Consider the following 23,967-nt stretch of genomic DNA (forward strand, 5'->3'; position numbering starts at 1 on the left):
CCTTATCTAGACAGTGCTGCAGTGTGGTCTGGGAGGTAGGAGGCAGATCAGAAGAGCACTCTGAAAGATGAAATGAGAGGGTTTCTCAAGAAGGAAGCTTGTTTATAGGGCTTGATGGGGCAGCAAGGACCAAATATATGAAGGCTCAACATGGAGGAGCCCCTCTACCCGCTCTTTGAAAATGACTATGTGGGAGACAGAATCTGATTAAAAAAACTTCACATTTTATTTCACATAATATGGTCACTTGTTGAGTTGAAGGCATGGAGCTTAAAAGCTGTTCCGATACAGACTCTGAACAAAATGCCTCCCCTCCACCCCCGAGTACTTTTAATGACTGGCTCATCGTTGTGTACACAAGACATTTAATTATCAGACCTGAAGATGCTAACAGTGGTAACTTACAAATTCTGAGAAAAGGCCTATATAGGCAAAGTGTAAGAGTTTTTTTTTTTTTTTACTAAATTGGTGTAGTGTACTCTTAAAATGACATATTCACAAACAGAAGTTAGAAAAAGAGAAATTAAAATGCACTTATGAATTTTTTTCTTGCCACCTGAGTTAAATTCAGGTCTCCTTTCCTACAAGAATGCAAAAAAGACAAGGCAACTCCACTGGTGTTAGGTTATAGATCACTAGATGTTAGAAATAGTTTCCTCTGAAGGAGAATGCACTTATTTTTAAGTTAGTAGCACACTTCACATATTAACCACCCTAAAGTTAGAAAAGCCACTTTTTTGAAGGCACAGTTTGTTCCTAGCTCGACTGTGGAAATACAAACGTGTCTTATAGACCCCATCTGGCAAGAAGGGTGAGTTCACTGGTCTTGTCCATGGTATCAAAGCCCACCCACAGCCAACTCGGGCACCTCTGAGCATCTCCATGAGATAGATGTGTCTAGTCTGAGAGGATAAAATGTTTTCATTTTGATCACAGTCATCATGTGCAAGGATTCTGGAGGCTTGAGGTTTCCCTTTGCTCTCTGAAAATGCAAACAACTTTGCTTTATAAAGTAGAATCGACAACTGGTCCTTCATGGGCATGCGGGCAGAGGGGGAACCCAACAGAAAGAAGCTGCTGGCCAGCATGTAGCTTGGAGACAGTTCCTCAAGGCCTTCGTGAAAGAGGGTCTAAACAAGAGTGAATAAAACATGTGTAAAGTGTCAGAAGCCACATTTCTAGAAGAGGCTGTGCTTTCCTTCTATATGCTTGGGGGGAAAAAAGGAGGGGCAACTGGCTTCAATGATCTCACAAAAGACAGGGAAGGGTACAAATATCCCATGCCACTTTGCTTCAAGTCAGTGAAATCACTAATCTCATTATGCAAATGGAAGGCTGTGGAAGAGAATGTCTGGCGGTGGCCTTTACATGTATAATTTGTTTGAAAAAAATAAATTTACATCTGAGGTATAATGACTAATCTCCATGAACCTCTGCCTGATGATGATGAACAGAAAACAGCTATCATGACATACATGGAAGGCGTTAGGAAAAAGTCAGAAACAATCAGGAGTGGAAATGTATACACAGAGGCTATTCTGCGTTCTGGCTTCATGCTTGTCAGCAGCCTTTTTGCTGAAAGCCCTCCGAACTCATTTTGTTCGGGCTAGGTATAGGTTTAAGATTCTTCCTTTTACCAGTTAGTCAACAGAATAATCATGATGAGCTCATCTGATAAACACTTAACCTGACTACCTCTAACTGGGTCCTCACGTACTGGGATATTCATAATGACATACATCAGACTCCACGAGGCTGGAACATGACAGAAAGTTGTACTTGCCGATGGAAGCTGTCAGTTCTGAGGAACGTCATGCATCATGGACTAGAACTTCTACAAATGAACTGCTACATAAATACTGATGCATTGTTGCAGCATTTCAGAGAGTTCCTTTCCTTTAAGGGACTTTGTTTATAGATTACAGAACCAAAGTGGTGAAGGTCACATAGACAGCACCATGTGTCAAGGCGAAACACACTGTTGTTTTAAATTTTCTGACCTAACCTTATTAAAATCAGCCCCTTTCACCGTCTTCAAAATATTGTAATTAATCTGCTTTGTACAAAGACAAGGGTCTTGTGGCTTCAATTATTCTGCTGGAGGTACCAACACAAAGACATTAATCTCGTTACAGAAATCAATTTTAATGAATGTCACTTTACAAAGAAAGAATCACTTAAAAGCATTCATTAAAATTGATTTGTGTAAGGAGATTCATGTCTTTGTGTAGAACAAGCTGGGCCAGTTAAAATGATAATGTCTGGGCTTTTTTTTTTTTTTTTTTTTAAAGCCAGCAAGTCAGCATCATTGTGGCCTTCCAATCCTCCAACTGGGGTGGCAGAGAACCAAGAGATGAGTCAAGTCATCTTGCAAGAGGTCAAGAAGAATGGGTGGGAATCCTAGACGGGTCAGGAGACCCCAGGCATTGAACAAACACTGCCACCCCCGAGGCTGGGTCAAGGTGCTCCCCAAAGGGGAGGAGCACACAGTGGAGGCACGGTCTATATGATGCTCCATTCCCACAAACCGTAGAGGGGACCCCCCCAATTGGCCCCTGGGCAGGCTTGAGATAGTGGCACATCTATCCCTAACCTTGGACAGTGACTTAGAGGTGTGAATGCATGGGGAAGCAGGGCTCACCCAATTCCCTGCGCATTTCCAGGCATCACGGTGAGCGGTGCTGATCTGAACCCCTCCTACTAAAATGCATGCCAAGGATGGAGGTCAGGAGGGAAGAGGTGACATCTGTCAACCAAATAGCAAATGCTGACACTTTCCATTTCTGAACACTAATCCTTTTCCAGGGTGTTGAGAGAATCACAGTGTGAACCTAACACTGATCCTTTTCTGGGGTTTGAGAGAATTGCAAATGTGCTCTGTGTGTGTGTGTTGGTAGGCCAAGGTGTGGGAAGGACCCCCCTGCCCCCCAACATAGAGATTGGTGGTTCCAGGATTGAAATTCTGCCCACCTCCTTCCATATGCTCGTGAAAGTGAGAAACGCAACTGTTCCTTTCATGCCAGCACGCTCATCAAAGGCCTGAGATACTCAGGCCCAGGCTACTGTGCTCAGACTAAAACTCTAAGCATTCAGTTCAGAGAACGGAGAGGCGATGGCTCTAAAAAAAAGTGGGACACACACTTCTCATAACGACATCTCCTAGGACCCACTCTATAATAACATTTGCAAACACATATTACGTTACACACTAAAACAATACAAACCAACTTTGGGGGAGTTTAAAAGATCTTTGGGCTCTTTTCATCACAACGGAGTGGAGAGCCTTCTCTGTGTTTAAAGTTGCCTGACTTTTCTTTCTGTGCTTTTTATATTGACATCTAACTTGTCCACTTTGGTTGTGAGGCGGTCAAGAATGTCATCTTGCTCCTCGATTTCCATCTGCATCCCCAGGGCTATGTCCTTCAGCCGGCCTAGTCCCACGGATAGCTCATCTGTCGGGGAGGGAAAGGACACACAGTGCTGAGTGAAGTCACAGCATCAGGGGCCGCTGCTTGTTCCGTGCCCGGTGCTCAGCAACATTCCCATCACCGAGTCCTCTTTCTCATAAGACAGGTAAAACTCTAGGGCTTTGGTTACGTTTTCCAAAACATGTGCAAGTAAAAAGAAAACCCGCTGACTCCATATAAAGTAATACGTGCTTCACGTAAAGCCACTCCTCCCCCAGATGTCTGCCCAAGATAACTGCTGTTAACACAGTCGTGTCTGTCCTTCCTGTGCTTTAAAAAACACATACAGATCTACATAATTTTTCAGCTGCCTCTGAACGTTCTAGTAGGTTGCGGCACGTTGCAAGATCAGTTAGTACCCGAGAAAAAGGGAAGTACAGAGGGGCCTAGAAAACACATTCCCTCCCCGGACCCCACGGTGAGCACCTGGGAGAGGTACGCAGGTAACCAACAGGCAGACCCGCTGGCCTGCTCTTCAGGAGCAAAAACCCCACATCAGTGGGTAGAACTCAACAGTACCAGCTTTCCTTCCTTCTGTCCTCAGCTCCCTAAAGCTAAATCAAGCAGATTTGGAGTAGCAAGCATGAGGATCCCTATTTGGAAACCTATCTGGGAGACAGACCTGGGAAGCCCCTGTCCAAAGGGAGTCCCCACACCTGGGTTACTCCTGCCCCAGGCTCCCCCCTGGAGAAGGCCGCATCCCACCCCTCCTTCCACTTTGCAGGCGGCAAGAGAAATGGGGGCTTTGTCCCTGCCTTGCCACCTGGGGTGCTCTCCCAGAAAATACATGGACTACAGATGTTCCCACTGGACCCAATGCTGTGAGGTCTTGTCACCTATGTTACGATAATTCACATTTTCCTATGTCAATTCATTCACTGCTACCACTTCTCAGATCCATGAACACACTGATGCTGTGAATGTCCTGGGGCACGACACAACCTGAATTGAGCCGGCACCACTTCCTTTGTCTACTCTGCAGCCAGGAAGAAACTGGCTGCGGAGACCCCTGCAGTCCAGGGTCCCCGTGTCAAAAGGAACAAAGGGCTGAAGGTGCTGGGTCCCTTCAGAGATGCTGCCTGGGGCCAGCCCCACGGGGACTGTGGAGCACACAACTTTTGGCAAAGGTTCAGCCCTGGCGAACCTAGAGAAGAGGAGGTGCTTCATAAGCCTTTTTGTGGCTGAATTAAAGATAAAACATTAAGTAAAGAAAGCTCAGAATACACAAACACTTGGCACTAGCACCACGAATCTAAGCAGCATCAAGTCTGTTTTTCAAACGTTGTCTTCAGCTCTACACTTCTTGAATTTACTGACACCCGTGACCTTGCATTCCATGGAGAGTAAAGTCTGTGCGGTCACCCCAGGCCTCAGGGAGTGCGCTGGCAGTTGGGACAGAAAAGGACAAGCAATAGGTATACGGAGATTAAAAAAAAAAGAGAAAGTGTGATAAAGTAAAGCCACCAGACAAGGGGGCTGCCGTCAGAGGGAGACTTGCACTAGTCCCTGAGATAAAGGCAGGGGTGGGAGGTGGGGGGGAATGTGGTAAGAAGGAAGGAGCAAACTTGTGAAGGGCAGCCGGGCACAGCCTGTGTCAGTGGGCCCCATGGCTCCAGAGTGCCACCCCAGCCCTTCTCAGCATGCCGCACTGCATCCTGCTGGGACCTGCCTGCCCACGCTGTAAGTCTCGTGCCAACCGCACCACCTGAGCCTCCGGGGGTGGGCTGCACTTACTTACCCTTTCTCCCCACCTCACTCCCTGAACTCCAGGCCCCTCCATAGGTCTCCCCCTTCCCTCTCCAGCTGGCGCCAGTGACACTATTTGGGTAGGGAAACCTTCAGTGGGGAGGCCTTCAAGTCCCTCTGTATGTCTCTGGAGTGGTTCACATCCCAGCACATGCATCTTCTGCCTGAGGCCTTTGGCTCTGGAGGGCAGAGTCCAGAGGACCCAGTAAAGGGGTGGCTGCCTGCCTGGGTGTGCGGAGTGGGGAGACGGGCCTTGTCCCCTGCTGCCGGTAGGCACTGGCCACGCGGGCCTGGTGGTGATATTCACACGGAGGGTGGCAGTGGTGAGCTGTGCGGTGGGCAAATTATGGTTCTTTTATTTGTTCCTGCTTGTGTCTATTGTCTCCAATTGACGTCTTATTTCTATGGAGATCTCTTTTAGTGCTCTTTTCCCTGACTGTGTAATTCCATTTCTAGCAACCTAGGTACAAAATGCAGCCAAAGATTTGCTCATAGGAATGCCCAAGGGATTATGTGCAGGAGCGAATGATGAGAATAACCTAAGTGTCCAAGAGCAGGGCGTGGGACTGCTAAAGTGGTGCTTTTCAAAGAAATTTAATTAAGAGAAAAGAAGTTTAGGGGAGTGTTCAAAATATAAATAAAAAAGCAGGATATGGAAGTGTACATACTGAATGACATCGTACATCTGACATCGTACATCCACGTGTGTACATATGTATGTGAAAAACAGAAGGAATGACACCAAATCAGTGGCTACTACTGGACAATAGGATTCCAGGTGTTTCTTTCCTCATGGCATTTACCTAACTTCATAATTTTCTATGATGAATCTAAATACTCAGACACAAAGGCTAAATGTTGTTAAAAAGAGTGTGGATTCGCCTAACGGGCTGTCATGCTGTTCGCTCCAGGCTGCTGGAATGGCCACTGCTCTGGGCGACCCAGGGGAGGGGCCCTCAGTGTCCTTTCTGCGGGGAGACAGGAGGAGGAAGTCAGAGCATAGACACTCAATGTGCATCATCATGGGCCTCAGTTTTGTCTCCAACTAGATACCTTTAGAGCAGGGGGAGATTTTACTTGGGTCTCACCCACTTTGCCATCTCCCAACAGGGCTGGGAGACTGATAGCGACCCAGGGAACCGTGGGGGAGGTTCCTGTTCGCGGGGTGAAGGTCAGAAGAGGCAGTACATCCGAGATGCCCCCTAGAACGAACTCACGGAAACCGCTCCTCGCCTGCTCCTACGGCCCACGCACACCCCACTTGAACCTCAAGTAACTAGTTTCTCTCCCTCCGTTCAAAAGGGTACAGTGGCGACAAAACTGAAATAGTCCTGTGTTCCCTGTGTTCCCTGTGTGGTTAGAAGACGCCGGATAAGCTAGCAGGTACGTGACTCCAACAGGGTGCAGCGCATGAAAGCCAGGCCCGCAGCAGGAGAAGGAGCCAACCTTCAAACAGCACGGAGCAAGGACACTCTGGGCAGAGGTGGGCAGGGGTGGGAAAGCACTCGGAGCCACAAGTGACGAGGGCAGGAGGGGTGGAGAGGCAGGCGGGGCCAGAGGCCGGGCAAGGGACCTGGAATACAAGGAACCCGGCTGTGCGGCCGTGTCTGCTGCAGTGGCCACGTGAGTGGCCCGCTCTTACCAGGTCGGGCGGTTCCCCATGGGATGTATGGGGTTGCTCATCTAACCCTCTCCCCCATCCTCAGGGGCAGGTTCTGTTCCTGTGCCCCATTCACAGAGAGATGTCGATGGGGCTCTCACTGCCGCACTGTGCGGCCCCTCGGGGACTCCCGGTCCCTGCTGCTGTCACAGCCCAGATGAGAGGTGGGGATGGACACAAGTGAACAGACTCCGGAGAGAGAGAAGGGTGAGGTGGCCGTGACCACACTGGATTTGACAAGTGGGGAGGGAGAGGCAGACACCATGGTGTGGTCCCGAGAAACTGCTGGCCACTGGTGGGCTGGCTGGGCCCAGCACGGGCTGTCGGGAGCACAAGCGTCCTGAATAAGTGACCTGTGGAGGCTGGCGGAGCTTCCGTCTTACCTAGATTGTTATCGATCTTCTGGTGACAGGCTCGAAGGTGTGGGTTCTTCGGGTAAGCCTCGGTACTCACGGCCGGACCGGCCCCTCCAGCGATGGGGTCTGAAATTGCTATTCATGTTTCAAAAAAAAAAACAACAAGCAGGATCTGAGGCTTGTTTGTTTACCCAAACTATATATATTTTTAATTTAAATTCAATTAATTAACATATAATGTATTATGGGTTTCAGGGGTATAGGCCTGTGATTCATCAGTCTTATAATACCCAGGGCTCATTATAACACATACCCTCCCCAGTGTCCATCACCCAGTTACCCCATCCCCCCACCCCCCTCCCCTCCAGCAACCCTCAGTTTGTTTCCTATGATTAAGAGTCTCTTATGGTTTGTCTCCCTCTCTGGTTTCGTCGTTTCATTTTTTCCCTCTCTTCCCCTATGATCCTCTGACTTGTTTCTTAAATTCCACGTATCAGTGAGATCATATGATAATTATCTTTTGTAGAAAGCAAAAAACTTTAAATGATCATTGATGTTAAAATAGAAGTGCATACATCTTATTTATTTATTTTTTTAATGTACATTTGAGTTCTTTCAAAGTGAAAGAACCTAAATCTTCCCTAAAAGGGCTTTAAGAAAATCAAAAATCAAAATCAAAATAGCTATGTTATGGAAACAGGATCGTGGATGACTTTCTCTTCTTCTAGAAATGTATTTCTATGCTCTCTTTCTGCTTCAAATACAACAAGCAAGGAAAGAAGAAATGCTAAATAACGCACATTTGCCCCAAATCTTCCTTGAACTGCAGTTTCTAAATGCACACAGAAAAGCCCTATCATCCCAGTTTCTATCTTTTGGGGGAACTTCTCTTTCCAGACTTGGTGTATTTCCTCCAGCCACAACCTACTGAAGCCATTCCACACACACGGTGTCGTCTTTTTTATTTTATTTTTTTAAGGCTCTTCAGTTTTAATTTACACACCGTGCAAATTAAAACTCCCTTTAAGTCTCTGAAATCGTGACTTTTGGGTGCAGGCCTCCTACTCTACTTCTTCAGGCTATGCTGGGCTTGGACTTTCTGTGGGCCTCGCATATTTTAGTTTTCTCTCATTTCCTCCCATGGCTTTCGCCTTTCCAGACTAAACTGCAGTATCTCCATCTTTCCTGACCCCTGGCTTTTCCTCCATCAGGCCTCTCCTGAACTGTGTCAACCATGAGAGTGGTGGGTTCTGGAGCATCCAGGGCACATCCTGTTTTCCTCAAAAGGGAGCCCAGGAAGCATTCGATTCCTGGCACCATCCAATGTGCCGGGCCCCCTTCCAGGGGTCTCTGCGGGGACTCCCAGGACGCCGAAATTCCCTTCCAGATAAGGGGTGCTTCTGGGCCTATCGTTTGATAACAAGAGGATGACAGGACACCACACACAATCGACCTTGCACACCCTGTTCACGCAGCTGCTTCTCCGCCCCCTCGGGCTTCAGGGCTACATGAGTCTCCCACTGCTGTGCAGCAACTACCACACACTTACCCTTCTTTTCCTGGGCTTAGAAATCCAGGACAGGTCACACCGGGCTATAGTCGAGGTGTCAACAGGGCTGTGTTCCTCCCAGCAGCTTTTAGAAAGAATCTGATTCCTAGCCTTTTCCAGCTTCTAGAGGTTGCCTGCGTTTTTCAAGCCAGCAGCGGAGCATCTTCCAATTTTTGATCATCTCTCCTCTACCTCCCTTTCCACTTATAAAGGGGCCTTTGTGATTACACTGGGCCCAGATGGTTAACGCAGGATAATTTCCCCATCTCAAGGTCAGCTGATTAGCAACCGTAATTCCCCTTTTGCCACAGAACCCAATATATTCATTGGGTCTGGGGATAACAGGTCATTTTTGGAAGGCTCTACCCCTTACCACAGAGGTTTTCCTGCAGTTGTCTTTTCACTGCTGGAAGAGTTCAGAGCTACACGGGGCAGGAACTAATGGTGGGCAGGCTCATTTTCAATGGGACACAGGCCCCCACTTCCGTATTTCATCCTCCACGGGGTGAGGGATGAGCATGCCATAACACACACACTTCCAGCTCCCTGGGAGTGGCATTGGGTCCGACACCCTTTACCCATGACAGTAGCTGGAGTCCCCGCTGTCCCCCATCCACGCCAGGGCCAATACTGGAATTCAAGTGTGGCCGAGCACAGGTCCCCACTGACCTGAGTCATTCAGCTTCCTGAGGTTTGGGTGGCTGGCCTGGTACCGTGTCTCCTGTGCTTTACTGGTACTTATGGCTTCTTTCAATCTTAGGATAAAAATTAAGAAAAGAGAACATTTAGAAAGAGAAAGTACCTATGACAATGCAGTCTTTTCAAGCAGCGCCCATGTGCAAAAAGCAAATGCCTCCTTTGACCAAAGCAGGGATATTCATCGACAGCTCCTGGGAGTACAGCCCGCAGCACGGCGAACCTCCGAGACACCTGCTTTAGAAGAGCAGCATCTGGTTAGGTGGCCCTCCTTCAGGAAAACGAGAATCCCAGGACCAGGGGGAAGAGAAGCACATGAAAGGACCAAATGGGTACTTCAGACTAGTCAGCAAACCGTGATCCATGGGCCAAATCTGGTCCACCACCTCATTTTGTACAACCACAAGCAGAGAACTGCCTTTACAGATGACCACTGGCAATGGACTGGATGACAGAGAACACTAACTTTGAACCTCCGTTAATAATTTCTTTCTTCTCATTAGTAGACCTATGTTACAAAAAATTGTACTCAATTATTCCTCTTTTCGTTTTTTTAATGCCGTCATTAAAAATTTGTTATTTTCTTGTTACGTAAGTCCCTATAAAATATCTCTGATTTTGCTTCCTGGCCCACAAAGCTTAGTCTGCCCACTCCTGCTACAGACAGGGATTTCACAAGGTAACTCAGGAGATCCTCGGACGATGCCTAACACTCCGCGCACCCCTGTGGGCATGGCAGGGGCTCCCCCGGCCCAGAAGCTGGGCCTCCCGCACAGTTTGCTCTTCTGCACTCTGCTGACCGGTGCCCTGGCCACTTCACTGGCCAAGCTGGAAACCAATCATTCTCCATGTATGCCCTCTCTCTGCACAGCTCCACTCCCAGCAAGCCATGCAAACATCCCCTCAATCCCCCCACAGATCCCCAAAATCTGGCCCCTCCTTCTGCCTTGCCTCTTTATCCTTACCTGGATGAGCCCCCGCCTTTCCAATCCTTACCCAAAGATGCCGGGCATCTTTCTAACATACCCTGCATGAACCTCTCCAATTAAAGTCCTTATTTATTTTTTGAAAGATTTATTTATTTTAGAGAAAGACAGAGAGAGAGAGAATGCGCATGTGCGCGAGGGCAAGCGGGGGGAGGGGCAGAGGGAGAGAATCTTCAAGCAGACTCCCTGCCGAGAGCAGAGCCTGATGTGGGGTTCCATCCCATATCCCATGACCTGAGCCGAAACCAAGAGTCAGATGCTGAATCGACTGAGCCACCCAGGCACCCCACTCTGGTTAAAGTCTTTTTTTTTTTTTTTAAGATTTTTATTTATTATTTATTTGAGAGAGAGATCGAGAGAAAGCACAAGCCGGGGGGAGAGGTAGAGGGAGAAGCAGACCCCCCCGCTGAGCAGGGAGGCCGACACAGCCCAAACCCAGGACCCCAGGATCATGACCTGAGCCGAAGGCAGATGCTCAACCAACTGAGCCATCCAGGCATCCCTGGTTAAAGTCTTTAACGGCTCGCCACTGGACCCCATCAGGCTAAAGGTACTGTAGGCCCCCATAGACCCCCAGTGCTCCAGCAATGTGTAGAACAGAGCAGAGCCTCCTGAAATCTGAGGATTTCATTACTTACAAGCAGTGACTGGAGGTCTAGAACGCACAGCTGGTTTCTCTGAGCACAGTCGTGAGCCCTATGTGTTGCCTGGCCAGCGTAAGCAGCAGATGCTTGCAGCTGAGCCCACCTGCCCATTACCCAGGCTACAAACCCCAAAGCTGACTTTTTTCCTTTGTGCTCACACGTATAGAGTAGTAATACTTAAATGACAAAAACTTGGCTTCTTTGTGAAAAATGGCAAAAAAGCCAACTCTAGGGAGAGTGACAAATGGTTAAGAGAACTATAAGAGTGGTGGCTCTTGGTCAGCAACCAAGTCTTGGATAAGTTAGAGAGTTTCAAATTTAGGGAGTGGTTAAATCTATGATCTGAAGGGACCTCTCCATGAGCTTTGTTTATTTTTATTTTTTATCATTTATTTATTTCATTTATTTATTCATGAGAGACAGAGAGAGACATAGGAAGAGGCAGAGGGAGAAGCAGGCTCCCCACAGAGTGGGGAGCCCAATGTGGGACTCAATCCCAGGACCCTGGGATCATGACCCGAGCCGAAGGCTGACGCTTAACCAACTGAGTCACCCAGGCACCCCTCTCCATGAGCTTTAAATGGAAATGGGAAGCAGCAGCTTATGAAGCTTTGTCAGCAAGACCAAAAATGGCTTACTAAGAAACAAAACTTCAGAAAAGGCCGAAGCGTTGGTGTAACAAGGATACACACAGGATACATATGACTTGACAGAAGTTTGAATAGGAGAAACTTATTTTAAAAGCTTCTATATCAGAATATCCCTGTATTTATGGAATAGGGGTTTTGACAGGATTACAAAGATTTACTCATTTTATAGAAGCAATTACACATTACATCATAGAGTTAACCATGCTGATGTCTTAGTCCAAAGCAAACGGACATCTAAACTTCCTCTGATAACACATAAACCCTTTTAAAAAGGAGGACACAAAACATCCTTCTGATTTGTAAACTGAAAACCAAACCAAACAACAAAAAAAACATAAAATCCAAAAAACCCAACTAAATAAACAACCCCGGAAACTACCCCAATTGGGGGGAAAAAGTGACAGGTATTTGAGATCAGGGTCAAGCTGGAAAACCAGGGATGGACGGTGATTAGGACTGAGCCACAAAACAAACCAACCCTCATGACCTCGGCTAGCGTACCCACAGGCAATAGCCCCTGGGCCAACCAACCGCCTCTTCCCCTTCTGTAGTTTTCTCTCCGTAAATCCCAACGATTCACCTGCCTGGTCTTGCCGCTACATCTCAGTTCCTTCACCTGTACTTGTTTCTCCCCAGAGCCACTGTGAGGTGGAAACAGTTTCCCAGTTTCTTCCCTCCCACACCCTATGTCCTAATCTAGGTGATGGCCACACAGGTGTATACACAGTTAAGCAGTCACCCATTTAGTGAAAGTGTCAACACACACTTAAGATGCGTGCGCTTTACGGTACATCAGTTATGCCCTTAAAAAAATTTCTCTTAAAAAATCATTCTGTATTCCAGGGGCGCCTGGGTGGCTCAGTCGTTAAGTGTCTGCCTTCAGCTCAGGTCATGATCCCGGGGTCCTGGGATTGAGCCCTGCATCGGGCTCCCTGCTCAGCAGGGAGCCTGCTTTTCCCTCTCCCGCCCCCCCTGCTTCTATTCCCTCTCTTGCTGTGTCTCTCTCTGTCAAATAAGTAAGTAAAATCTTTAAAAAAAAAATCGTTCTGTATTCCAGATTTAAAAGATAAACAGAGAGACCTGCGTAATAACATTTTATCAGACATTTCTCTGGGTTAAATGGAAGTAGGCTATAAAACTAAATGAACACTGTGACTGGAGCTTTGAAAACACTGAGTATGGCGGGGGGGGAACTAAGTTTCGAGTTTTTGTGCTATGGTAAGGTGTAGATGTTCTATAATATGACTATATTATTTTTACAATAAAAAATAAACACAACGGTCTGAGATATGAATAGTAATCTATTTTAGCAGAAACTTGACTCTTTGTACATGTGATATTTAAATACCTGCTCAAATTACACGTATTATTTTATTATCTAACCGAAACTTTTGAGTAAAATAATCGCTAATTTTAAAATTAAAGGGCCAGACAGAATTAGATATGGAAATGTTGGATATAAAGACTTTTTTTTTTAAAGATTTTTATTTATTTGAGAGAGAGCATGAATGAGAGAGCACAAGCGGGGGGAGCAGCAGAGGGAGAGAGAGAAGCAGGCTCCCTGCTGAACAAGGACCCCGATGTGGGACTCGATCCCAAGACCCTGACCTGAGCCAAAGGCAGATGCTTAACCAACTGAGCCACCCAGGCGCCCTGGATATAAAGACTTTTTAAAGAATTTTTAAAATTCTGTGAAGTGAGGCACATTTATACTGTTTAAGCTTTTCTGAGGTGAATATTCTTTCAAATTACAATTACTGGAGCAGTAATTTAATTTATTGGAGACCCAATTTATGCAGACTGGATGTCTATCAAATAAACATCATCAGGAGCGCTGGAGAAATGTTTCTTTTTTCAAAACGTGTGAAGACGAATCCCTCCCAATGAGTAACTTACAAAGATCTTGGGTCCCTTTAAGACACTAGAAGAGGCTTGAAAGTCTTGACCATTTCTTTTTTTTTTTAAGATTTTATTTATTTATTTGACAGAAAGACAGTGAGAGAGGAAACCCAAGCAAGGGGGAGTGGGAGAGGGACAAGCAGGCCTCCCTCGGAGCAGGGAGCCCGATGCGGGGCTTGATCCCAGAAGGCTCGATCCCAGGACGCTGGGATCCTGACCTGAGCCAAAGGCAGACACTTAACGACTGAGCCACCCAGGTGCCCCGAAAGTCTTGACCATTTGCACTAACCCCCACTTTCAGCGACTTCATATCTGGATGGCTGAAGATCCACTCACCTGCTATTGGCCTGGGAGGTGAGGGTGCCATTCTGTTCGGGTGGCGTCTCTGCTGGTTTGGATTTGAAGTAATTGACGAATCCCCCAAACATGCTCTTAATGCTGTTAATGTGCTTCTGGCTGGTCTTCAAATCTTGATCCATCTTGTCCACCATCTTCTCCGTGCGTTCTAAGACACCTCGCTGACGATCGAGCTCCTGGGGAAAATGAGAGGTGATGGCATTACACCATTTTGTAATTTTCCCCTCTGCAGGGGACCACACACAGCAGGTTTGTCACGAGCCCTCAGAGAGCACGTATGGGGACAGATGCTGCCATCTGTGAGGGAACGTTTCCCCTTCTGACAACACATTCCTTTGCCCTTCCCTGTCCTGCTTCTATTGGCTTTCTTTCGTATTTGCTCCCGAGTTCTCTTCCCTCCTGCCCACATGAGGCTGGCTCACAGGACCATGTTAAGATGCACGGGGCCTGGACTGGCGGCACATTCTTTAGCCCTCCCCCTTTCCTGGCCCCCGTGAACCTTACAGGCTTTGACCTGGTACTGCCCCCATGGACTATGGCTCTTGTACTCCCCCCTTTTCAGATATGGGATTTCCATTGGGTCACTGGAGCCACCTGGCCCTGGTCACACCTTCAAATTATTTCACAGGCTAGGTGCTGGGTCCTTTCTGGGCCCTGTTAATATCTGATTCCAACTCACCCACAGTTTCACCTTTAAAACCTCTAACAAAGGTGATTCTGTTCCAGGCCTTTGTACATGCTACTCTCTCTGCCTGTAATGATCCTCATCCAGATATTTGTACAGCTCTGCTCATTTAATTCAGGTCTCTGCTCAGAGGTCACTTCCTCAAAGAAGTCTTCCTTGAACACCTTCTCTAAAGTAGAACTTTCTCTACCCTCAACGTACCCCTCTACACCCTCAATCTACTTTAATTTTTATAGCATGCAAGCTCCATGAGGCAGGGACCCGCTTTGTTCACTGGGTCCCCAGTGTCTCACTCAGAGCAGTGGCTTGCTGGACTGCCAAAGGACAAGTGGATGATGCTCTGTGGCCACGGGGACAGCCTAGATCATATTCCTCAAGAGCCGATGGTTCCGGGGGCGCCTGGGTGGCTCAGTCAGTTGGGTGGCTGCCTTCGGCTCAGGTCATGATCCCAGAGTCCTGGGATCGAGCACCATGTTGGCCTCCCTGCTCAGCAGGGAGCCTGCTTCCCCCTCTGCCCCTCCCCCTGTTTATGTTCTCTCTCTCAAATAAATAAATCTTAAAAAAAAAAAAAAAAGAGCTGATGGTTCCGACGGTGCATGTGAACTCACCACCACAGTAACACTAACACCTTCCTTTCTTCGTGCCGAACTTATTTTGCCCCTATCTCAGGCCATTCCAACTGTGTTCCTTCTCTGTGACCAACCTTTCCAGCCCGGAGACTCTCAAGCTTTTCCTGTTTGACTTCATGAGGCAGTCCCTGCCCTCCACCACCTTTTGAATCTTCCAACCCCGCATTTGTCTGTGGCTCAGCAGTTATATTACCTGTGGCAGACAATCTTTAGAGATTTCTCTCTTAATACCTTAAAACAGAATCATGAACAATTTTTGAATAAACGTCTCCGACAATTGAAGGATAAAAAGGAAAAATATACATAATGGGTTTATTAGAGCCCGTTTTACTTATAAAAGCGTTAATAGAAAGCTTTTAGAACATTTAGGGACCCAACAAGTAATCTGAGCTCTCAATGTTTATAGTGGATGAAATTTTAAAATATAATGTATAGGCAGAAAACAAAAAAACCTTTGGAAATAAACTTAGAATTGCTGAGCTTTACAGCTTTGAACGTTTAAGTGTTTTTCACCAGCTCATGAGACACGTCTGAAGAAACCATTAGGTTCTTTTAAACAAAAGGAAAAATCTTTTCTAGACCGTGTCATTCTTGCAAATGCCTGGACTATGTCAAAACTCAGTTTTAGAAGAAAAAAAAAAACAGTTGCTAATTTATCTAGAGTTTTCTCCTTTTTCCAATACCTCAGGTTTGTCATCTTCATGTCCATTCTGAGGTAAGTCTTTCCTGGAATAAGGCAAGGCTCTAAATTAGGGTTAAAATGATTTTCTCCAGCATTTACGTGTTTTTTGAGTTGATATATTGCCAACAGTCCAGTCCCACCACCTGATTTCCCCTGCTGCAGAAGATGAAGAACATGAAGCAGGAGAGGTGCCTGGCTGCCCGGGGTGGGTGCTGGCCAGGGCTCTGTCACACCAGGAGCCAGGTCCTCGGCCTCCCTGACAGTGAGGTCTCTCGTGGTGGCTCATCTCACCAACCACCTGCCCTCTTGCTTCGGCCTCTCGACCTTAATTTGGAGAGTAGCAGCAGTAACAAGTAGCTGACAAAACCTTCCCCAATTCACAGTGAGATCTTATTTTCTTCTGTTCACAAGTGACACAGTCTCTCAAACTCCGAGTCTGCATCACTGCGCTGACTTGGTAAGGAAACCAAACGTCTCACTTAGATGTTACAATCAAAGTGAAGAGAAATCTGTGACGGTGGCAGGCCAGGGAAGTGAGCGCTGTTCTGGTCTCTGGAAGTTTCTGTGAGCTGGAAGCTGGTGTTCACTGGAGGTGATCTGGTCAGGAGGCCAGCAGAGGAGGAACTTCTGCTGAAATCCATCCCCTGAGGCAGAAGAAAGGACCAGGCTCCAAGTGCTTGGTTCTAACTAACGAGGAAGAAGGGCTTGGCAGAGCAAATACCAGGAGTGCCAGGGTGGGAAGGACAAGCTAGGCAGACCCTGCACCAGCCATTACAAAGGCAGGCCTCAAATACTCCAGTCCCCAGGCATCTTCCTGTCCCCCAAAAGGGAGGCCATGCATATCATCATTGGTCCCTGGGATAATGGAGATCATGGAAAGACAAGGGCGGCTATGAGGGGAGGGAGCTCCAGAGAGTACCCTCAGTGTAAAGGGCACACATGCAAAGCTCAGATGTTAGCATTACAGGTGATCCACCCCCCTCCCCCACCTTAAGCGCTAAAAGGAGTTTTCTGTAAGTTAAACAGGAAAAAAGAAAATGGTCAGAGAAAAAAAATCTGGTTGGGCCAGTGGTACTCTGCTGAGCAACAGCACAGAGAGAGGGGGTGTCTCAATTCCCCTTTGGTTTGTGGCTTTTTGTCAAACAAGGATTCCTGATAAAGCAAGAGAATGCAAAAGACGGGGCGCCTGGGTGGCTCAGTTGGTTAAGCGTCTGCCTTCGGCTCGGGTCATGATCCCAGGGTCCTGGGATGGAGCCCCGCATCAGGCTCCCTGCTCCGCGGGAAGCCTGCTTCTCCCTCTCCCACTTCCCCTGCTTGTGTTCCCTTTCTTGCTGTGTCTCTCTCTGTCAAATAAATAAATAAGATCTTCAAAAAAAAGGAGAGAGAGAATGCAAAAGACAGCTGAAGACCCTGTGAGGGTATACTCTGTCCTACATGGGGCGACTTCTGGCCAGATGGATTATGTCCCCGGGCCCTGTGAGAATGTGAACATATCAGGGACTCCCTGCTGATAGAGGACACACACCGAAGGACAGAGGTGTGCAAGATACCCACCAACAAGTATTACTCTGCCAGCCACTGTTCCAGGTGCTAGGGATTCAGGGGTGAACTAACCAGCCCCAGATCTCTGCCCTGCCAGAGCTTACAGTCTTGGTGGAGGATTCAGTGAGTCAAGTTTCATTTCACTTTTCATTTGTTGACAACCCTGTGGTGCTGGGAATCTAGAGTGGGGGAGGAAGAAAAGAAAGCTATCCTACACATACACGATGGCCACTCTGCCAGTAGGGGCTCCTTGCCTGGCTTAAGGGGGAGTCAGGGAGGCTCCCCAATGGGGTGGCGTTGAAGGGGAAACTGAAAGCTGAGAAGTTAGGTAGGCAAAGGGTTGGGGGGTGGGGTAAGAGATCAGGGCAGAGGGAGCAGCCCATGTGCGCAGCAGTCCTGGGCCACGGGGCCAGCTGGGGGAACTGAGAGAGGAAGAGGAACGTGAGCATGAGATGAGGGAGCAGGCAGGATGCCAGGCAGGACCCAGCAGGCATTGGAGAGGGCAGCAGTGACCACCAGATCCCAATTCCAATTCACAGCTGATACATCTCATAAGGTCAGTTGGGCCTAGTTGTCTTCCCTGACCAGGTCAGGCCCTGAGATTCAGAAGGAAAATGTCAGTGCTAAGGTTCCTGTACTGAACTCATAATTAAACTCAGGGATCCAGGGCGCCTGGGTGGCTCAGTTGGTTAAGCGACTGCCTTCGGCTCAGGTCATGATCCTGGAGTCCCTGGATCGAGTCCCACATCGGGCTCCCTGCTCGGCAGGGAGTCTGCTTCTCCCTCTGACCCTCCCCCCTCTCATGTGCTCTCTCTCTCATTCTCTCTCTCAAATAAATAAATAAATAAATCTTAAAAAACAAGAAAAACAAAAAAACTCAGGGATCCAATAATAAGTAGGTGGAGGTCAATCTGGAGTCAATAAGCTGAACCTAGAAACCTGAAGTTCATCTCCCTCATGTCACTCCCTTTCCAGGACAACACACATGTGTAAGCGCCGGCAGGGACACATGAGCATGGAATATGCTCAAACTGGGGCTTTGTCTCACTGCAGTAGTATGGAGTGGATTCAAAAACACAAACGGAGTCTTAGGTTGCATGAAAAACCACCAAGGGCAAAGGCAGTGATGCTGGTGCTCTTTAGTGCCTGAGTGCAGGCTGACCCAGGCTCACTAAGGACTAACTCAGCAGGCCTGGGCTGTCCACACCCTCTATGTTCCAAAGAAAGGCCTTGCCTGGCTCCTGGCCCTTATAATACCATGATAAGAGTATCTTTGTTTATCTGAGTCCTTAGGCTAGGCCAGATAGTTTATGCTAATAGTGTGATTTAGGTGGGGGCCTTCAGCCACATGCTTGACCTCTGAATGGGTTAAACAGTAAGGTCTGCCAGTCGGGCAGGTGGTCAGCCATGCCTACGTGGTCGTGTGATGGCCTACCAAACACCACTCCCGTCCCATTGACGTTACTGTGCCAGCCACTCAGGCCCTGGTCTAACATTTATTGCTGGACTCCCCTGAAATGAGATCCCAGGCTTCACAAAACTGTACAGGAGCATGCTCAGCTGCCAGAGGGGACAAGGAACTCTGGGAAGCCATGTCTCCACAGGCTTGCCCAAACGTGCAAACAACCCAAATGCCTATCATTAGAGGACTGGCTACATAAATACAAGTCATCCATTCAGTGGAATACGACACAGCCATAAAAACAACAATAACAAAAAGATCAGTGCATTATATATTACTAGGGACTAACCTCCAATCCCATTAAAAAATGTACAGACTAGAATATATAGAATGCATCCACTTAAGTTAAAATTAAAAAAAAAAGAAAGAAAGAAAAAGGAAAGGACTATAGCTATGTCTCTATCCATAGAATATCTTCACAAGGACACTGAAGGAACTGATGGTAACTGGCTGCCGTGGGAGCAGAGGGGTGGGAGGAAACTTCCTACTCTTCTGTACGTTTTAAATTTTGAACTATGTGATTGGATATCGCTTCACAAAAGCTAAACCTTAGATAAAAGAAAGAATAAATAAATCACACTTGCAAAACAGAAGAGCTGAGTGGCCTACAAGTCTCTCCACGGTTCTGGACTGTGCTTACCAGGCCAGTTAACTAGGAACTGCTCTGCTCTAACTCTGTCCCTTGGCAGTCATGACCTGTGGCTATACTCTTTGTGAGAAATAAACCTTGTCAGGTTTCACAGGAGGAGGACGACTCTCCTTCACTTCGGATGACCTAAGTAATTTTCCTACTTCTGCCAAGCTGGAACTATCTTCCCAAACTAATATTTGTACATTCCTAAGCCTCTATAAAAACCTATCATGTTTTTGCACAGCTCAGCGCTGGGTCTCTAAGTAGGGAGGTTAGCAGGTGACTTTGGTCTGCTGGAAGTCACACTGTACACTGAGTGGCAGGAAGAGCTCACCAGCCCCAACCTCAGCCCCATTCCCATCCCCATTCTGACTGGAATCAAAGACTGATTCAAAGGCAGTTTGGAGAGTACAGAGTGGGGTGGGGAGGGGGTGCTGACCATTCCGGCCTCCCAGGGCCTCTGATGACTGGGAACTGACTCAATCCTGGAAAAATTCAGTGTCACCATACCGATGATGACAGTGCCTGTCACCTGCCCAGTCATGATCATACTGCACCTCTCAGAACAACACCAACTGAGCCCAGTCCAAGCCTCACAGGCCTGAGGTATCACTCTGCCTCTGTTCTCACCGTCCCCCTTGCATAGAGAGAAGGGCCTTTGGGAGCAGCATGGGGGGGGGGGTGTCACCACAATCCACGTGAAACCATTCACCTCTAATATGTTTTTGAGTCTCCTTCCCTCTGAAGGACAGATTTTCCCCTGCCCATGAAAGGCTCCTAAGCAGCCTCCTCTGGGCCTTTTCTTTGAATATATCCTGTGCATCACTTCCCTACTGGAGCCCAGGAACCCTGTGGTGGGGCCAGTGTCTTTGCACCGCTCCTCTCTGCCCTATGAACATTCCTCCTACCCTTCTTCCTCTCCCTCCTCCTCACTCCTGTCTAAATCTTAGCCTTAAAAGCCAGATTCGAGTTTCTCCGCTGCCATGACATCCTACTTTGTATCATTCTGATTTCCTATTTCATTTGTTCTCACTGTTTCCAGAGATGTCCCTTCAAACAGTTCTTACTTGGCTTCCTTGGACCTGGGACCCTCAAGTAACTCCTCCACTAGGGCCCTAAGACCTTAGGCAATCCTCCCAAATCTTAGTCAGCATTTGCCATTTAGACTCAAACATAGGAATCCAGTAGATATAAGATGTGAGAATTACAGCTAAACTTTCTTAAGGAAGCCAAAGATAGGAAAATGGGCCAATGAGGGATACTGTACTGTAACAGTGGGGAAGGAAACGGAAGTGGGGAAGGAAAATAACCAGGAAAGCGGCAATGGGGATATGACCCAGAGGACTATTTGAGAAATTAATCAACATACCTCAAACTGCCCAAGATCGTAAGTGATCAGGTCAGAATGAACTCTGCCAGAGAAAAGAGTTACAAAGAGACCCATGGAGGAAGACAACACTTCAGCTTCCAGTACTAAGTTTCAAAGCTACAAATGCTTTAGATTAATGTTAGCTGATATACCAATGATCTACTATTACATTTTTTAAAACTTAAAAAAAAAAAATGCCCAAACAAAACCATTTCATTAGTAGGCTGAGGAAGAAATGTGGTGCCTAAGAAAGAACAATCCTCACATAGGGTTCCTGAAATCCCCCATGGGTGGAGAAACGAACTGACAAGTGGGAATCGGAGAAATGGACTGTCACAAACCATATGCTATCTAGGACATCTTCATTTGGATTTGGGAAGTAAAAGTTAGGCCCTAGACTTGACCAAACTTGGGCTATGGCTTCCTCAGCAGCTGCCCAGACAGACCTCATCACCTCTACCGGTGAGGTGAAGCGGTCAGTGATAGGAAAAAACTCAAGGCCCATTTGCTCTGATGCTTCACACACCAGCAAGTACAATCCTCACCCATTCTGGGTCACTCGGGGAGGGATGGTTAAAGCTCTGGATCTGGGATTCTGAGCAGGTAATTATAAGAAACAGACACTCCATTTCCCTAACCCGAGCTCTACTAATAGCTAAGGAATATTACAGGGGTAAACTGCCTCTTTCAAGTACTCAACTTTGTATAGGTAACGTGTCTTGACCTCGTGTGACAATTCAGCCTAGTTGGGCCGTCCTGCCCTGCTCCAGACTCACCTCGGCAGAGGCGACGCCGACCCTCTCGGACTCGTATACGAGGGACAGGGACCTGTCAGTGCTGGCGGCCGCGGCCTGGGCCCTGCGCATCACCTCCTGCCGCAGGTACTGCTGCCTGTCCACGGGCGCTCCGGGTCCATCGGGGAGGTCGCGGTCGTCCTTCCACACGGCCGGCCGGGCACCCTCATCCTCCGCATCGTCGTCGAATGGGTTGTAGCTTTTGGGGTAGGCCGACATGGTGCCGGCGCTCGTCTGGGTCTGGACAGGAGAAGGAGGAACGTGGCCAAGGCGAGGAACGGCCTTTCCGGGCCCGCAGGGATCCAGGCCGACCTCCCGAGGCCCTCGGGAAGCGCCCACCGCTCTGCAGCCCCGCAGCTCCGCGGCCCGCACTCCAGCGTCGCGCTACTCCCCTCCACCCCCCAGTCGCGGAGCGAACTCCTTCCGCCTGTCTCGCGCGGGAGGCCCCGCCTCCGGAGCTGACCATCTTATCCCGCGGCTTGGGGGGCGCCACGCCCGGTGCGCGCGACCGCAGCCTACCGCTCGGCTTCTCTCTCCCCTCCAGCGGTGGAATCACCCCGCGGCCACGCCCCACCCAGTGTCGACAGCAGAGGTCACGTGGCGGGGTAGCCGGAAGCCGCCGCGCCTGCGCCGTGAGCTCTGGCGCTCGCAGGCCGGGTGCGGGAAGCCCGCGGGCAGCGCCGCCGCGCGCGCGATGATGGCGGCGGCCGCGGCCCGTGCAGGGAGCGGCGGCGGCGGCGGCGGCTCCGGCTCCGGCTCCGGCTCCAGCGCCTCGCGGGGCTTCTATTTCAACACGGTTTTGTCATTGGCCCGCTCCCTGGCCGTGCAGAGACCAGCATCTTTGGAGAAGGTAGCCTTGGCCGCTCGGGCCGCGGGCTGACAGGAGAAGGGGTATGGGGTGGCGAAGCGGGTAGGCGGGGCGGCGAGGGTCTGTGGGAGGCCGAGCGCAGCTCTCGAGCTGCCTGTGACAGGAGCGGGTACAGGAGCGGAGGGAGCTGGCGGGGTGAGGAGGCCCATGGGCGGAGGGCGCTGGTGAAGAGAGGAGGGTCATGGGGGTGGTGCGGTCAAGGAGTGGACAGGGCAGGTGGGGATTTTGCGGGTGGGTGGCGTGGGAGGGACGTGAGCTACAGGCCTGGGTTTGAGCCGAGGGGCACCTTGTTGACATCGCAAGGGCGGGGACGGCAGGCAGGGAGAAGCAGCGGGAAGAGCGGAGGACCAGAGTCAAAACCTGGGGCTCTGCTCCCGACTTCCTCTGCTTTTTATTCCGTGACCTTGGAGACATGCTGTTCTCGTTAAATGGGGGTGCTTACCTACTTTGCCCGCTTCACATTATTGTGAAGGGCAGATGAAATAGTACATCTGAAAGTGCTTTTTGAAGTGCAAATCCGCGCGTTGTTTTTCTGTGAATCTAGAGGGGGCGTTAGACTGGGTAAAAGATTGTGTTTTGAAGAAGGGACAGTGGCAGGGAATGGGGAATGAATGACAGTGGGCAGAGAATTATAGTATCATTATAGTATGTTAGCACCGAAGGGGTGATATTCTTTTCTTTTCCTTTCTTTCTTAGATTTATTTATTTGAGAGAGCGCGCGCGCACGTGCGTGTGCACGGTGGAGAGGGTCAGGGGAAGAAGGAGAGAGTCTTAAGCAGACTCCCGTGCTGGGCTGGATTTCACGACCCTGAGATCAGGCCTGGAGCTGAAACCAAGAGCCGGCTGCTCGATGGACTGTGCCACCCAGGCGCCCCAAGGATGAGATTCTTTTTTCATACAGTTTCTGGCAGGTGGAAAGACATCTGTTGTCTAAGAGTAGGAGAAAAGTGGTGGAGACTGGAGACCTGTCTGCTGCAGTTGAGAGTAGTTTTATGGGGGCGCCTGGGTGGCTCAGATGGTTAAGCGTCTGCCTTCGGTTCGGGTCGTGATCCCAGGGTCCTAGGATCGAGCCCCGCGTGGGGCTCCCTGCTCGGTGGGGAGCCTCCTTCTCCTCCCTCTGTTGCTACCCCTTCTGTGCTCGCTCTCTCTATCAAATAAATAAATAAAATATTTTTTAAAAAAAGAGTTTTGCAGCTCTGGTGAGGAGTGAGGCTGAAATGCTGTGTTAGGCTCTCTGGCATAGTGTCCTTGGCTTTGTGGTTTCTTAAGTCTGATTTCTCACTTACCTGCAGGAT

At 48.7% G+C, this 23,967-nt stretch overlaps 2 protein-coding genes across 3 annotated transcripts in view; one reads left to right on the forward strand and one right to left on the reverse strand.

Annotated features, from left to right (window-relative positions):
- Positions 1–202: 202 nt before the first annotated feature.
- Positions 203–22,231, reverse strand: SNAP29 (synaptosome associated protein 29). Its single transcript, XM_036104348.2, has 5 exons — positions 21,787–22,231; positions 13,990–14,186; positions 9,448–9,533; positions 7,257–7,364; positions 203–3,452 (listed from the first exon to the last, which is right to left on the reverse strand). The coding sequence occupies exons 1-5, from the start codon at positions 22,021–22,023 to the stop codon at positions 3,295–3,297; spliced, it is 786 nt and encodes a 261-aa protein (XP_035960241.1). The 5' UTR covers positions 22,024–22,231; the 3' UTR covers positions 203–3,294.
- A 194-nt stretch (positions 22,232–22,425) lies between these two features.
- PI4KA (phosphatidylinositol 4-kinase alpha) overlaps positions 22,426–23,967 on the forward strand; it is a 118,474-nt gene continuing 116,932 nt past the window's right edge. For both annotated transcript variants that reach the window (XM_078060681.1, XM_078060682.1), the window contains exon 1: positions 22,426–22,654. In XM_078060681.1, coding sequence (XP_077916807.1) covers positions 22,499–22,654 — 156 coding nt within the window. In that variant the 5' untranslated portion in view covers positions 22,426–22,498. The remainder of the gene's footprint in view (positions 22,655–23,967) is intronic.

This window comes from Halichoerus grypus, chromosome 13, assembly GCF_964656455.1.
Source record: "Halichoerus grypus chromosome 13, mHalGry1.hap1.1, whole genome shotgun sequence".
NCBI classification, from domain to species: domain Eukaryota; kingdom Metazoa; phylum Chordata; class Mammalia; order Carnivora; family Phocidae; genus Halichoerus; species Halichoerus grypus.